The sequence below is a fragment of the Sarcophilus harrisii genome, chromosome 6 (assembly GCF_902635505.1).
Source record: "Sarcophilus harrisii chromosome 6, mSarHar1.11, whole genome shotgun sequence".
NCBI lineage: Eukaryota > Metazoa > Chordata > Mammalia > Dasyuromorphia > Dasyuridae > Sarcophilus > Sarcophilus harrisii.
Window position 1 is genome coordinate 191,887,244 of NC_045431.1, and position 16,336 is coordinate 191,903,579.

A 16,336-nucleotide genomic window follows, 5' to 3' on the forward strand; every position below is an offset into this window, starting at 1 on the left:
AGAGCCTATTGTTAAACATTTTCAGCACATCCATGGTCTGCACAAATCATTTCAATTCTCTTGGTCTCTTAGTCTCTCATCAGTCAAATGGGGAGAATAATATTTGCACTAATATCTCATAGGGTTTTTGTGAGGAAAAAACTTGACAGAGGGAGACCAAGCCCCTGAAGCTCTTGTATGAGGTGGAGATACAGCCCCTTCACATAGTAAAGCCTTGATCTTAAAGAGCGGACTCAGGACTATGGCCCCGTTTTAAGGGTGGAGTCCAGTTCATACTTCCCATTTCTTCCAATAAATAAATGTGTCACCGCATCATAACTTTAGATATAGAGGGGACCTTAGAACAGAATTCAACCAGCTCATTTATAGATGAGGAAATTGAGGATTGGGAGATCAAGTGATTTTCCCCATGTTACCCACTTGTGAGAGGCAGGATTTGAAAGGAGAACTTCAGACCAGATCCAGAGTTCTTTTCACTGGGCTACACTGCGGGAGGTGTGAACTGGTAGACAACATATATTGACAGCATCTACCCAGGGAGTCCAGAGCCTTGTTTGACTAAAAGAACAGATGGATTTCGATGCTACTGATTCCCATGCAGATGACCAGCAATTCTGGCCCCAAGGTGAGCCCCCTGGAACTGCACCTAGTTTCCTGCAGTCCAGCTGCCCCTTCTTGTTATTCTCATTCTATCTAACCTCTCTCTGCAGATGCTGGAGCTCCCCAGCTCCCCATTGTCTTGAGACAAGAATTTTGCCACCTTATTGCTAAATCACTTCTCTAGGAAGTTTCCCAATACTAAATGGCAAAAATCCAAAGCTCTCAGCCTGGAAGTCCCAGAGTCATAAATCTGGAAGGAATTCCACAAGCAGGCCTTATGTGGGAATCATTAAGCTGGCATGGAATTCCACGATCATCCAGGTTTTTTCTGGGAGATTTCCCTCCAGTGCTTTCCAAAGCAACTTACTATTCAACTTTGGAATAATTGGGAATGGTAGGAAGTTCTTCCCAATGTTGAGTCCAAATCTATCTCTGTAGTTTACAATGATTGTTTCTATTTCTTTCATTGAGGACCAAGTAGAATAAGTCAAATCCTTCTACATGACAGCCTTTCAAATATTTGAAGACAATTACATTATTCCTCTTCTCCAGGCAAAAATAATATCCTCCCTTCCTTTAATATGGTCCTTGATATCCTCCCCATCCTGGTTGATTTCTTTTGGGCATATTCCAGTTTGCTGATGTTCTTTCAAAAATGTGGGTCCTTTCACAGTGTGACCACACTGTATCTCCAGCCTTACTTCCCACTCTTTGAGTGTAGAAGGTGGAAGCCAAATGGTCTTGGATTATTCTTCCTATGTCCTCCTTATCTTAAAGTCACCCAGAAAATTTCCGTCCTTGATTTTGGGGGAATAGAAAAAATTAGGCTTGTGTTTCCTGCTCTGGATATATTCTATCTGAAGGCAAGGGTCAGAGCTTTCATTGTCCCTGAGATCCCTGAGAAATCTTCCATTCCAACTTATATTCCAACTTACAAGTCCCAAAGCCTCATTAGTCCAAGCAGAATGCCAGGCTTCAGCTTTCTCATCAGGCGGCAAAGCTCTCTCCTACTGAGAGGAAGGAGATTAAGGACTGGTGTAGGAGGAAAGACGAGAAGAGAGAGGATTTCTAACAGCTCCTATGCACTGTTCAGTAGAGAGACTCTCAGAAAAGAATAAAGTGATTTATATGCAGCAGTGAAAGCCTAGGTGAGATTAGATAATATCTAGTTGTAGTAGGGTCAATTGACATAGTTTCAGGACTTCCTCCAACAGCCTCTGATGACTTCAGTAGGTTCATAGAAAGCAGGTGGTAGAAGTAACCCAAAGTTGGTATTTAGCCAAATGTGAGGGGTCATAGAACAATGGAGCAAGGAATACAGGAAAGAGGCTAATTGAACTTCTTCCTAAGCATAGTAATATTTGTAAAAGACATAGCATGGGCTCTTCACCTCTTGTGTGTGTCTTGGGCAGTAGACCAGTAGACCTCTGGATGCTTTTTTCAGAACTACGTTTTCAAGTGCATAAAATCAGGAAACTGAAAGTTAGTGAAAATAAAGATGCAATTCTTTTCTATCCAAGATCTCGATCCCATGAAATCTATTTATGGGTCCCTAATGTACCTGTAGATCTCAGGTTGAGGCCTTGAGCTAGAGATAACGTAGAAAGGCATACAAACATTAGAAAAGACTTGGTTTTGAATGCCTCTTTCAACAATTTAAAAAATTTTGTGTTTGCTAATTATGTAAATGATTAAGTTAATTAAAATGGTTAAATTTAATTTTTAAAAGATTTGTTCATTTAATAGACATTAACGAACACAAATATTTGTGTCATGTATGGAAATGTATGGAATGAGAGGGAGAATTGTATAGGAGGCCATGGGTCTCTACAGTGTACTGCTTGAAGGGGAGGGATTAAGTAGATAATAAAGTTAACATTGTAGTAACAACAACTTAGAATTCCAGGATTGAAGCCTGTTTCAGTAAACATTGCTCTAGACCTAATTCTTTCTCCTCCTATAAGGCTTCTTCTCCAAGACAAGGATACGATTAAGCCCTGGGATGCACCTAATAATCCATGGAGTCTTGATCCTCCTGTCCTTGATCCTGATTATATCCATTGGAATTGTGACTGCTCAATGTGAGTAAATCTAAAGAGTTTCTGGTGATGATTCCATGGGGCTGATGCAATCTCAAATGAGGGAAGGTCCTCCTTCTCCTTGGAGGACAGGGATGTAGTTAGTTGTTGTAGCAAAAATGATCAGGGAAGCACAGAACTGAGAAGAGTTAGAAGAGGTCCTCATAGGAGCTTGGGCTTCACCTGGACCTTGACTGGGTATCATTCCAGACACTCACACCTAGGAACCCAAGGCTCAGAATCAAGAAACTCATTCATTCTGTCTCTTTCTCGGTCTCTTTTTCTCTCTGTCTCTTTATTTTTCTCTTTCTCTGGCACAAATACATGAACACATGCATACAAATGTACATCATGTTAGAGCCAGAAGAAAGCTTATAGAATATTTAGTCCTATCTCCAATTTTTAGTGATGAGAAAACTGAGCTTCAGAGAATATTGAGAGGGTTGGACTAAAGAATCTGTAAGGTAGGACCTGTCCCTAATATGCTGGGTGATTTTCCCTTCTCTGAGCCCATTCCTCCTCTGTGGGTCATGGTCATTTTCATCTCTCCCTCCATCCCTCTATGTCTCCTTCCAACGGTCCTTATGAGGATAATAGAATAATTCTCAGAATATGAAGGGATCTTGGAAATTGTTTTGTCCAACCCCTATTTGAAGTAATGGAAAGAGTTCGTCCTGACCTTGAAGCCAGAAGACCCAAATCCCAATTTCATTTCTTCCCTTTCACTAGCACTGAAACCTTAGAAAAAACTTTCTTCTTTAAGCCCCAGTTTCCTCACTTGTAATTTTAGGGATTGGATGCTAAAACTTCTTCTAGATTGATTACCATAGAGAAGGAAGAGAGGGAGGAAAAAATGGAAATCAAAATATTAAAAAAAGGAAATACTGAAAATTAATAAATACATTTTAAATTTTTAAAAAAGAAAAGAAAAAAAAGGACTCTTCTAACTCTAACATTGTTTGGGTTTGAGATAGTGAATAAAAAAATCTTGCAAGGTATCACTTATAGATGATGACCACAAAACAAAACTCAGTTCCCAATTGTCTATTCCAAGAGCACTGGGTGATCACTGCCTGATCAAAATTTTCTATTTCTGTGAATTATCTTATCGTGGGACGATTTCCCTGATTGGATGACTCAGGTACAAGGCCTACAGGCTTTGGAAGAGGAAGGATGTCTAAGATTTTCACGGCTCATTATGTGAGAATGAGTGACTCCTAAAGGAAGACAGTCTTGGTTAGCCAGTCTGTCTATCAAAATGCAACCAATTCATAAATTGGGTATTGGGGAAGGAAGGGAGTAGCTTCAAAGGAGCAGAAGGCTTAAGTCTCATCCTAGCTATGCAATTTCTGGTAATGACCCAGAAATGTCACATCCATTGGGGAGGTAGGGCTGTAAGAAGAGGTCCTTTTCCTGAAAAGGAACTTCCTAAAGTCTCAGCTTAGGAAGGGGTTAGGTTATTATTAGGTTTTATTCCATTTCTTTTCAAAGATAAGAATCTCCCTGAGTGACCCCTAGGTCCCTCTTTCCATCACACAATTACCGTCAAAATGTGATTCTAGGTTCTCAAGCAAAAGAGAATATGAACCTGGAAATCAGGATGTTGAAGGACTCTTTGGAGAAGATTAATACAACTAACAATATTCTGAAACAGAAGTATGGTGAGTCTCTCCTTTTATGGTCTCTAGTGGGACAACCTCAAACAGAGCCCTTTATATCTACTTTTGATCGTCCTTGCTGCTACTATAGCTCCTCTTCACCCCAACTATAACTACAGCTATTTTCATGTACCTCCTGATCTTTCAGGTAAGTCATTTTAATGTGAATGAAATTCCTCCATAACTGTATAGAACATCTGGGTCACTCCACCTTGCACAGGAGCTACCACCATACAAGCTTCCCCAAATTCAAAGTATTTTGTATATCTGCATCCATTCCAAAATTATATCTGATGAACACCCAACAACAAGTTTAATTTTACTTATCAGAGAGAGGACACACCTGGTTCAAATCAAAGGTATTTTAATGAAATAGTAGAAAGATCAATAATAGAACATTTTCTCTTATAGCAAACTTTCTACAAATATACAAACCATCCATGGAAATAGCAAATACATTTAGGCAATATGCATGGAGGACATACAAGGGAACATATGTATATAATTTGTGTATAAGCAACTCACACTATGACAATACAGGGGCACCCATATCACCAGGTGATATATCTTGACCCTGCTGCAAATTGATAGTGCTCGGGAGAGCTCATGGTGATATTCCTAATCAGTTTCCTGGGACTGTCCTGCTGGATAAGTAGGGCTTTCCTCTTCTCCCAAATTGTGTTTTTCAACTGAGTCCTCATCTGAAGATTTCAAGTTCTTTTTTCCTAATAAGAAGCGGGCTCTGCCTTCTCTCTTTTTGCTTATAGAACAGAAGTTTCAGTTTCAGTGAGGAACTGATACAACTATTCATCAGAACGGGAAAGTCTTCAACTTTTTTTTCATAAGGAGAAACAGCCATTAGGCTTTAGAAGTATAAAATAGAAAAATAGTATTGATTATAATGAGTAGCACTCAGGTTTCATACAAACCACATTGAAGTGAGTGTGAGAAATGCAGATTTCTCATACTGATACTCTAATGAGCCCTAAAGTCTTTTCCAACCTGAAATCCTGTGAATTTCTTGTTCTCTCTCTCTCTCTCTCTCTCTCTCTCTCTCTCTCTCTCTCTCTCTCTCTCTCTCTCTCCCCCCTAAGAATTCATTTCTTTCTCTCTTCCTTCCAAGGGAATTTCACAAAGAAATTCTCCAAGAACTGGAAAATTTACAATGGAAGTCTCTACTACTTCTCCTGTGATATTCAATCCTGGGATGAGGCTGAGAAAATCTGTGTATCCCAGGATTCTCACCTGGCATCTGTGACTTCTGTAGGAGAACAGGTAAATGTACCCTCACAATTTGTGGCCTGGGTGTTAAGTGAGGGACTGAGACAAATGGCTTTTTAATGCCTAGAAACTCCCAAGTGACTAAAAAGAGGGCAGAGAGACATACCTGGAATCATTATCTGGGGTCCTCCTGATACCCCAGGATATCATTTTGGGTATCATTCCAATTGCCCCTTCTCAGGGGACCAGATCGATCTCTGCCCTTCTCATCCTCACTCTTGTCATATTGTTCTTCCTCGTTCTGGGGCAGGGGCAGCAGCCATAAATGTTATCAGCCTTAGGTAGGAGAATACTATGTCCCATCTGTCCCTTCCCCTCCCAATCCCCTTCACCCCTGGGAAATACTCAAATGGGCCATATGGTCATATATATGTACATATTAATAGCATATTCTCTGTCAAATTGTTCCGAAGGAATTTCTTTACAAAACATTGAAGGGAGAGAGACATTGGATTGGGCTGAATGATAAACACACAGAAGACACCTGGAACTGGGTAGACGGGACCGTTTATGATGCAGAGAAGAGCAAAGGGTGAGTCTAACATTTCTGGTTCTCCCCAGCTCTTTTTCTTCAGTCACTTATGCTGAGATTGCAGGGACTTAGCCCACTCCCACTTCTAAAAATCGCTCAGAGGTAATGAGGGGAATTGGAGTCCAGTCCTGACGATATCAATGACTGACTATATCATGGGGGGAGGTGTGTATGTGTGCACACATGCATAGTGCTGCTTTATTCAGAATGGACAATAAAACAAAGTTTTAGAAAAGTTGTTTGTGTCTGAGGCTCTCGAACCCTCTCCAACATTGTTGGGGCAGAGTCAGAAACATAGTCCTGGACTCCCTGAAGCAGCCCAAGCCCACCACAAAAATGGCCAGTCTATTAACTGGTAAAAGGAGGCTCCACTCTTCCTCATCAAGAACAGTCAATCAACAACCATTTGTGATTTCAGATTGCTGTTCTGGTGCTGAAGATTCATATATAAAGAAGGAAACATTACATGCTCAAAATGAACTTTCATTTTCATGGGTTGGGCAAAAAAAAGGTATCATATATATACATATATATATTCTCACACACAAATACATATACACAAATAACAAATCTAAAATTAACAAATATATATAAAGAAGTAAAATATAAGTTTTAGGAAGAAGGGTACTAGCAGTTGGAGAAAGGCTTAGTAAAGAAGATGGAGTTGGGGCTTCCTTTTATTTTATTTTTATTTTTTGCTGAGGCATTTAGGGTTAAGTGACTTGCCCAGCGTCACACAACTATGAAGTGTTAAGTGTCTGAGACCAGATTTGAATTCTTCCTCCTGACTTCAGGATTCACTGCACCAACTAGCAGCCCCTTGGGTTTCCTTTTAAAGGAAGAGAAGGATTCAATGAGTCAGCTGGAAGTAAGAAGTGTATTCCAAGCATGAAGGATAGCATGTCTAAAAGGCAAAGAGGTAGGAGATGGAATGTCTTGAATGAGGAACAGAGATAAAGGCTGTTTCAGCTGGATCAAAGATCATAGAAGCGGGGAGTGATATCCAATAAGGCTAGAAAGGTCATTTGGGATTCTATTGTGATGAATCTTAAAAGCTAAACAAAAGAGATACAGTTGATCCTAGGGGAAATAGGGGCAACTAAGTGGTGCAGTAGATAGAGTGTCAGGGTTGGACTCAGGAAGACATCTCTTTGAAAGTTCAAATCTGCCCTCAGAAAAATTAGCTGTGTGACCCTGGACAAGTCACTCAACCCTGTTTGCCTTAGTTTCCTTATCTGTAAAATAGCTGGAGAAGGAAATGGCAAACACTCCAATGTCTTTGCCAAGAAAACTCCAAATGGAGTCACAAAGAGTCAGACATGACAAACTACTCAACAACAATAACAGGAGAAATATGAAACCACTATGGTTTGAGCCTTTGTTGAGTAGGTGAATAATAATAATATTTGGGAATACTTTTGCAGCAGTGTGTAGGAGAAAGTTAAACCACAGAGAGTACTTAGGAGGCTGTTATAATAATCAAGGGATGAGGTAATAAGGGTCAACACCAGAATGGCAGCAATGTGATTGAAGAGAAGGAATAAGATGCCAAAAATGTTGTAAGGTGACAGCAAGATTTGACATCTGATTGTCCTCCAAAACATATAGTTCTGATACTCTAATAATGACATCTTAGCTCAGGTACAAATGCCTACACACACACACACACACACACACACACACACACATACACACACATGCACACATCAGCTGTAGTGGTGGTTGCTGAGCTCAATGGTTCAAGCTTCACAACTATCTCTGGCCATGATTTTGGCCCAAATGACAAGTATAACCATATTTGGATTCAAAAGACCTACATTTGAATGCAAAAAACAAAACAAAACCATGAACTGGTGTGACTTGAGACAAATCATGTTCCTTTCTTGGACATCAAAGTCCCCAATCTGTAAAGTGAAAGGATATCTAAGCTTTCTCCAAGATCTATATTTTCAGGTTCTAGGATTCTATTAATCCTCTCTAGTTGTAATTGCTGCCTTCTCTGGCTAGCTTTATTAACTCTTCAGATCTTCTCTAGACATCTTAAAATCACAAAATGAGTTGGAAGGAATCTCAGAGATCAATAAATTCATTGTCCATGAATAGCAAATGCCTCTACAACATCCCCTATAAATGGCGGTTTATTTTCACTTAAAGATTCCCAATAACAAGGAGCTCTCTTCTTCTAGAAGCAATCCATCCCACTCTGGAGCCACTCTCAATTGTTAAAAAAAAAAAAAAAAGTTTGTTCTTAATAAGAATAACAGCTTCGAGGTTTCCAAAGGAATTTACACAGGTTATCAAATTTGGCCCTCAAAACCACCCTGTCAGTTGGTACTACTATTATCCCTATTTTAAAGATGAAGGAGATAGGTTGACAGGGATTGTGACTTGCCTGAAATCACATAGCTAATAAGTGTCTGGCACTGGATTTGAACTCAGCTCTTCTTAATTCTAAATCAATCCTAGTTTTGTTATGTGAGGTCAAGCAAAACAAACCAAATCCTTTGCCCACGTTTAGAACTTCAAACACAAGAAGATAGAAATCATTAATATCAATTAGGGTCCATTAATCTCAATCTCTGTCTACCATCCATCAACTAGGTTCTGGATGCCAGGACAACCTACCAACTACCAGGGGAAAGAGGACTGCGTAGAGATGAAAATGGAAGCACTCACTTCCTGGAATGATGAAAACTGTGAATTAAAATACAAATTTATCTGTGAGAGTCCTCTTGGGTTCTCCCTGGACTTCTGAAGGAGCATCTCTCAGCCTGAAACAGAATTCTAAGGTCCCTGGTTCTGCATCCAGGATTTCTTCCGAGATCCAGCCTCCTGAGACACTCCCAGGTTTTTACCTTAAGATACTGTTCAATCCACCTTGGAAAGATGCAGGGATTTCAAATTTTGGAATAGAACTCTGATCCAGGAGGACTTCAATCCCCAATTCTAAAGCTCAAGCATTCTCAGTCCTCCAAAATCCTATTCTCAATAAACTCATTGAATGTCAGAGTTGTAAAAGATCTCCAAGATTAAATCCAAGCCAGTAGGATCCCCCTCTATAAAACTTCCTCATCATCTCCATCTCATAGAATCCCTAGCATTTTTCAAAGTACAACTGACCTCATACCTATGCCTTGAAACCTTTCCTGATCCCCCAATTGCTATCCTTCTCCTCTTTTTGGAAGTACTTTGAATTACTTTGCCTATGTGTTTTAATTATTTTTACATGTTGTATCTCTCTCTTCATTTGAATATAAGCTCCCAGTGCCCTAAAGGTATAAAACTGTGCAGTCCAGCAATACCACTACTAAGTCTGAATCCAAAAGAGATGTTTATGAAAGGAATAAAGGACCTATTTGTAATATTTATTGCAGCTCTTTTTGCAGTGTCAAAGAATTGGAAATTGAGGAAGATCCCCATCAATTGGAGAATGGCTGAACAAGCTATGATATATGATTATAATGGAATATTACTGTGCAATAAGAAATGATGAGCAGGTGGATTTCAGAAAATCTGGAAAGACATATATTAACTGATGCAAAATGAAATGAACAGAACCAGCAAAACATTGTACATAGTAACAGAAATATTATATAATGTTCAACTATGAATAACTTAGCTATTCTCAGCAATACAATGATCTAAAACAATTTCAAAGGACCCATGATAAAAAATATTCTTCATCTCCAGAGAAAGATCTACTGGAGTCTGAATGCAGATGAAAGCATACTATTTTTCATTTCCTGCATTTTTTCTAGTTTTTTTTCCTTTGGGTCTGTATCTTTGTTCACAACAGAACTAATGTGGTAATATATTTTGCATGAGTGAACACATATTACCTATACCAGATTGCTTATTGGAGGGGAGATGGAAAGAAGGGAAAGAAAATTTGCAACTTAAACATTAAGTGAATGTTTAATATTGTATTCACATGTAACTGGAGGAAACAAAATATTATTTTTTAAAAAGAATATAAGCTCCTTGAGGGAAGCATCTGTTTTATTTTCTCTCTGTATCCCAGCACCAAATATGTCTTGCCCATGATATTTGTTACTAAGTATTAGTTAAGTTGAACATCCCTGACTTATTAATTATACAATTTCTTTATTTTTAGCTTTTTATATTCAAAATATATGCATAGATAATTTTCAACATTCATCCCTGCAAAACCTTGTGTTCCAAATCTCTTCTCCCTCCCTTCTCTCACTTCTTCCCTAGACAGCAAGCAAACCAATATATGTTAAACATGTGCAATTCTTCCATACATACCTCCACAACTATCACGAATCATACAACTTTTTTTTTATTTTTAGCTAGGAAGTATTAAATGTCTGAAGGTGGATTTTAACTCCAGTCTTCCTGACTTCAGAGCCTGCACTCTATCCATTGCACTATCTAGCTGCCCCTATACAACTTCTTATAGAGAAGTTATATTCCAAAGCAACTCATTTTATTTTATATAGCTCTAACTGTTGGGAAATGTTTTGTTATATTGATGCTAAATATGTTCTAGAACTTCTCTATGTTGTTTCCAATTCTGCCCTTCAGGGCCAAGGACAACAGGTCCCTTTTCCCATAAAGAATGAGATGAAAGGAACCTTCGGCCCTACTACCAATTACTCTTGGTGTACTCACTTTTCCTTTATATGGCTTTCCAGTGATTTGGTCCAATTTCCCATTTCCCCAGCCTCAAAATCCACCAATAGTGCCCCCTGACGCTGCTGCAGCTTCATGTACTCCTAATCTCCCCTTCCCTTTCCCTGAGTTAAGCCAGAAAAGAAGTGGGTACCATGGGTAATGACAGAACCTGATGATATGAGAATCAGTTGGAGGAACTAGAGGTGTTTGAAGAAGAGAATACTCAAGGAAAGATACTTTTGTTTTTTCCTGAAAGCACCAATGAAAGATCAGACCTTCTGCTTGGCTGCGGAAGACAGAACTAAATCATTAGGAAGAAATTACAAGGAGGCTGGTTTGGGCTCTATGTAAGGAAAATGTTCCTAGTCAATAATAGTCCAAAAATATTTAAGCACATACTATGTGCCATATACTGAGATAAGTATCAGAGATATAAAGAGGCAAAGGATAATCTCTGTCCTCAGAATAAGAGCTCAGAATATAACCAGTATAAATAGGAAATAATTAATAGAGGGAAGGCTTCGGGATTAGGAAGATTTGGGGAAAGGCTCTTAGAAAATGGAATTTTATTTGGGACTTCAGTAGATGGAATGGTGTAGGAAGAGCAATCTAGACATGAGGGCAGACAGACACCCAGAGATGATAGAGGAGAATCCTGTTTGTGAAATAATTGGGAAACCAAAGAGCATGTATCAGGAACTAAGGCAGAAGAAGACTAGAAAGATAAGAGGGGGCTGAGTTATGCAAGGAATAGGGTTCCAAATAGAGAACACTTCAAACTGTATCCAAGTGGCTTGAAATAGGCAGGAAGCTTATGGAATCTCTGGAGATCTTGAGGCTAGGCCAGGGAGCCATTTAAGGAATATAATCTAGAGAGATTATATAGTGGATGGATGGACTCTGTGAGGTCTGATGTCACAATTCTGGGAGTTCCTAGATTGCTCTAGTCCAGGAGTTCTTCATCTTTCTGGGTGTTACAGATTCCTCTTGAAATCTGGGGAGCCCTAGGAACCCCTTTTTGGAATTACATCTTAAATTCATAAAATAAAATACATACAATTAAAAAGAAAACCAATTATACTGGATGACAATTATCAAAATGCTATTTAAAAGGTAATTCCACTGTCCCCATGTGATATTCAGGGGATATTCAGATCCGCTGAAAAATATAAAGAAGAGAACTCCTGGGCATTTCACACCTGACTTTGCATAGTTGGAAAAACTACCTTGTGAAGGGAGGTTTTATTTTTTTCTATTTAGCTCCAGAGGGCAGCACTAGTAAGCACTTTAGGGCTGAACAGAATTTACAGGAAGACAGATTTTTAACTGCCTGGAAAGAATGAGACCTGCCTAAAAGAGAAATCGATTTCCTCATAAGGCATTAAGTACTCCAAAGGTCAAAGAGTTCAAATAGAGTCTAGATGACCATTTGTCAAGGGTGTTTTTTATTATAAAAGAGTATCAGGTTAACCAAATAACAGATTGGACCATGAGATGGCCCCTGTAGTTTCATTTTGGCTCTGAAGTCTTTGGAGATTTCTATTAAATGTGTTCATAGTCAACTGAGTTTTGGTGGCTTGCCTCTAGATACAAGGCAGTCTAATAAGGAACTTCAATTCCCTATTGTCCTCTCCTGGAGCAGATAAATCCCTTTTTCCTGGGAGGCAACAGAGATCTCTGGACCTGAAATGAAGGGAGCTGAGTTCTGTTTCTGGCTTTGATCCTGCCTAGCTGCATAACTTGGGCCAAGTAACCATGTCACCATACTCCTTCCGTTTGCCCATCTATAAAATGAAGTATAATAACCTACCTTCCAGGATTGTTGCGAGGATCAAATGAGATGATAATAATAACAATAATAATGAAAATAGTTACTATGTATGTAGTGTTTACTATGTGCCAAACTATGCTAAACATTTTACAAATATTCTCTCATTTGACTCTCACAACAACCCTGGGTGGTAAGTGCTATAATCATAGCCATTTTACAAATGAGGAAACTGAGATATGTTCACCTACTACTCTAATACTTATGATTTGCTTGATTTGGGGCAAATTATTCAGTCTCTTCAGCCCTATTTTCCCATCTGTAAAATGAAGGGTTTTGATATTTGTCACCTGAAGTCCCTTCCAGGTGTATATCTTTGATTCTATTCCTGCCCTCTTCCCAGTATTCTCCTGAACATCTGCCACCTCAACCCCTTAAAGCAACCTGGATTGTTGCAACAGTCCCAAGAGGTAAAGTCTCTAGGTCCTCCAGGTAATCAAATGCAGCATGGCAGAGAGGAAAAGGATTGGATTTGGAAACAGGAGAGCTAGATCTGAGTCCATAATCTACAGTTTTTTAGGTTTGTAGCCCTCAGTTTCCTCAATGATAAAATTAGGATGTTAAGAGCAGATCTGACTCAGGCCCTGTTTGTTCAGTTCTATGTTAGAATGTATTTGTCATTCAACAGTAACAGGACATTTACTTAGACATAGCATAGAAAAGATATTCAACAGGGATACTGTAGCACTAAGATTGGGTAGACCTGTACACACACACACACACACATTTTCCATATGTAATTGGTCAGCAGGGCAAGAGGTAGTGATTTGAATAGTCTTGGGACACCCACTAAGTCTGAACAATTCTACCTGGCAGTCCTTTTAATGTCCTTAGGTGATCAATATAACCAAAAGCACCCAGGAAGCTGTCACAAGAAGCTTGAGCCTTAGCCCTGTGGGTTCCAGGAATATCTTTACCATCTTGCAGGAAAAATACTAGCTTAGACTATATTGCAAAAGGAGGGGGGAAGCTTAACAGATATTGGTCCTTTTACATAGGCCACTGGATTTAATGAGTTCTGAGCCCTTTGATATTTAGGGGTTATTAGAACTCTGTCCTCAACCAATAGCTTTCCTGGTCTTTATCTTTTTGGAAGCAAAAAGAAGTTAATTAGCAAGTTTGCCATTAAAAGAAATGGATTCCAGCAGTGTCATTACTGAGTCAGTATCCCAAGAAAATCATAAAGGAGGGAAAAGAACCCACAAGTGCAAAAATGTCTGTAGTGGTTCTTTTTGTGTTGGCAGAGAATGGAGAATAAGTAGATCCCCATTAATTGAGGAATGGCTGGATGAGTTATGGAATATGAAAGTAATAGAATATTATTGTTCTATAAAAAATGATGAATGAGCCGATTTTAGAAAGTTCTGGAAAGACTTACACAAACTGATGCTGAGCAAAATAAGCAGAACAAGTTATACATTGTACACAGTACATATGGCCAAATTTATGTGACAGCAAAATTGTGTGATGATTGAGTATAAAAGACTTGGTTCCAATTCCAACAAATTTTGAATGGAGAACACCATCTGCATCCAGAGAAAGAACTATTGAGACAGAATATAAATCAACACATACTATGTTCACTTTTTTCTTTTTCTTCTGTTTTTTTCTTCATGATTTTTCTCTCCCAACATGATGTATAAGAAAATGTTTTTTAAAAATGAATGTTCATGTATAAACAAAAAAAAAAAGAAAGAAAGTAATAAAATTAAAAATAACTGGACCCAAAAGACTTTCTGATATGAAGACTAGACATTCAAATAAACAAGTATTTGTTTAAACAAATCACTTAGTATATATAGAGCATGGCACAAATTCAGGGGTTTTGGGGGGATATGATTTCTGTTATGGAGTTCACAGAATAGAGGATTTGGAGGTAGTGGTGATAGGACACAAACATAAATAACAGCTAACAATAATAACTAGCATTGATACGGCATTTTAAGGTTTGCAAAATCGATTACCTATATTATCTCATTTGAGATATCTAAAATAGACAGTATCAAAGAGATGCAAATAGAGTAAAATGTAAAATCTTAGAATGAAAATAATTACTAATTGGAAACTTTGTGGACAAAGTGATAGTTGAACTGGGCATTAAATTTTGGCTTGACAGGTAAGAATTGGTTTAATACTGGAGAAATTGAGGCAAGATAGAGATTAGAGAGTTTTTGATATTTTATTTGAGAGGAAGAGATTGTGTTGGGAGCATTTTGCCCCAGGGCTGATGTCTCAAAGCATCCGGCAGGGAATGTGAAGTTCCCATGAAATATATATACACATGTGGCTCCAAGCTACCAGGGTAAACTGAGGCAGGGGCAAAGACAGAGCACTAAGAGTGGGAACAGACTATCAATCCAGTTCTGACAGGGTGAGGGGAGGCAACAGACATTCTGATAAGTCAGGATCAAGAAAAACAATGACAGAATGGGAGAGGCACTGGACATTCTTTTAAGTAGGGAAGGTCTGGGGTCATGATGTCTTTCTTCTCATCTGGATTAAACAGTTACAGTTTATAATCTTAGCTTAGCCAGCCCTAAATTATATCAATTCTAATGATTAGGAGGGAAGGGTGGTGTGCAATCATGGGAACTGAGGCAGAACAATTAAGAACTGAGAGGCAGAACAATTCAGGGAAACCAAGGCAGGACAATTAGAAGGGAACTGTGGCATAACAGTAGAAGAAGGTATTCTTCAGTACAGAAAAAGACATAGAGTGGGAGGAATCCAACACAGATTGGAGTGGAGTAAAGACATGACAGAAAAAAATGTCTAATCTGGTTAGAGGGGACAGTTTAGAGAAAGGAATGATGTAAGGTAATTCTGGAAAACCAAAGCAGTACCAGAGTATAGAAATCCTTCTGAATTGTAGAATGACAACTTTAATCAGTTGAACCAATCCTTGAAAAAACAAGTTTTTTTATTATTTTTTGAGAAAAGTAGTGAAATGGCCAAATTTATGTATGACAGATTATTCTCTAGCAGTATAATGGGTAGATTTGGGGAGGGTGAGGGAGGAAGGAGAGAGTAAAGGCAAAAGGACCCCAAAAGGAAGCTATTTCAATAGTTCAAGCAGTTAGTAATAAGATCTGATAGTCACAGTGCAAGAAAAGAAGAGGAATAAGTTTAACAGATGTTGCATAAGTAGAATCAATATGTCTTGATGTAGCAGTCTGTCTTTGAACAACATTTTGAGCCAAGAACTCCCCCTCCCAAAATGAAAGTAGACAGCACCTGATTGAACGAACTATTTTACTTATGAGGCAATCCAAATCTTCACAGATTTCAGAGCCAAAAGGAAATTATAGAAGCAGTTTCATCTAATCCAACTTTAGTCTGGCCTGGAAACCCTTTTGTAACATTCCTGACAAATAGACATCCAGCTTTAGTTTGAACACTTGTACTTATGGAGAGCTCACTAGTTTATGAGACAACCCAGTTCACTTTTGGGCAATTCTCATTTTTAGGAAGTTTTTCCTTTTATAGTGTTAAAATCTGCCTTGCTGTAACTTCCTCCTAGCCATACTAGTGCTGCCCTCTGGGGCTAAACAGAACAAATTGAATCTCTTTTACAAAATCTTGTAGCTCTTCAAATACATGAAATTGATCTGAGGATCATAGCATAGAGATGATAATTGAATCCACAGGAGTTGATAAGACCACCAAGTGATGTAATATAGAAGAAAAAGATAGTAAGTCCCAGAACAGAGCTTTGAGGAAA

The 16,336-nt window shown here is 38.6% G+C and overlaps 1 protein-coding gene across 1 annotated transcript; it reads left to right on the plus strand.

Annotated features, from left to right (window-relative positions):
• The first annotated feature begins 308 nt into the window (after positions 1 to 308).
• On the plus strand, positions 309 to 9,515 carry LOC111721399 (C-type lectin domain family 4 member K-like). Its single transcript, XM_023506197.2, has 6 exons — positions 309 to 625; positions 2,565 to 2,681; positions 4,241 to 4,339; positions 5,460 to 5,611; positions 6,031 to 6,149; positions 8,751 to 9,515. The coding sequence occupies exons 1-6, from the start codon at positions 571 to 573 to the stop codon at positions 8,902 to 8,904; spliced, it is 696 nt and encodes a 231-aa protein (XP_023361965.1). The 5' UTR covers positions 309 to 570; the 3' UTR covers positions 8,905 to 9,515.
• The last annotated feature ends 6,821 nt before the right edge of the window (positions 9,516 to 16,336 follow it).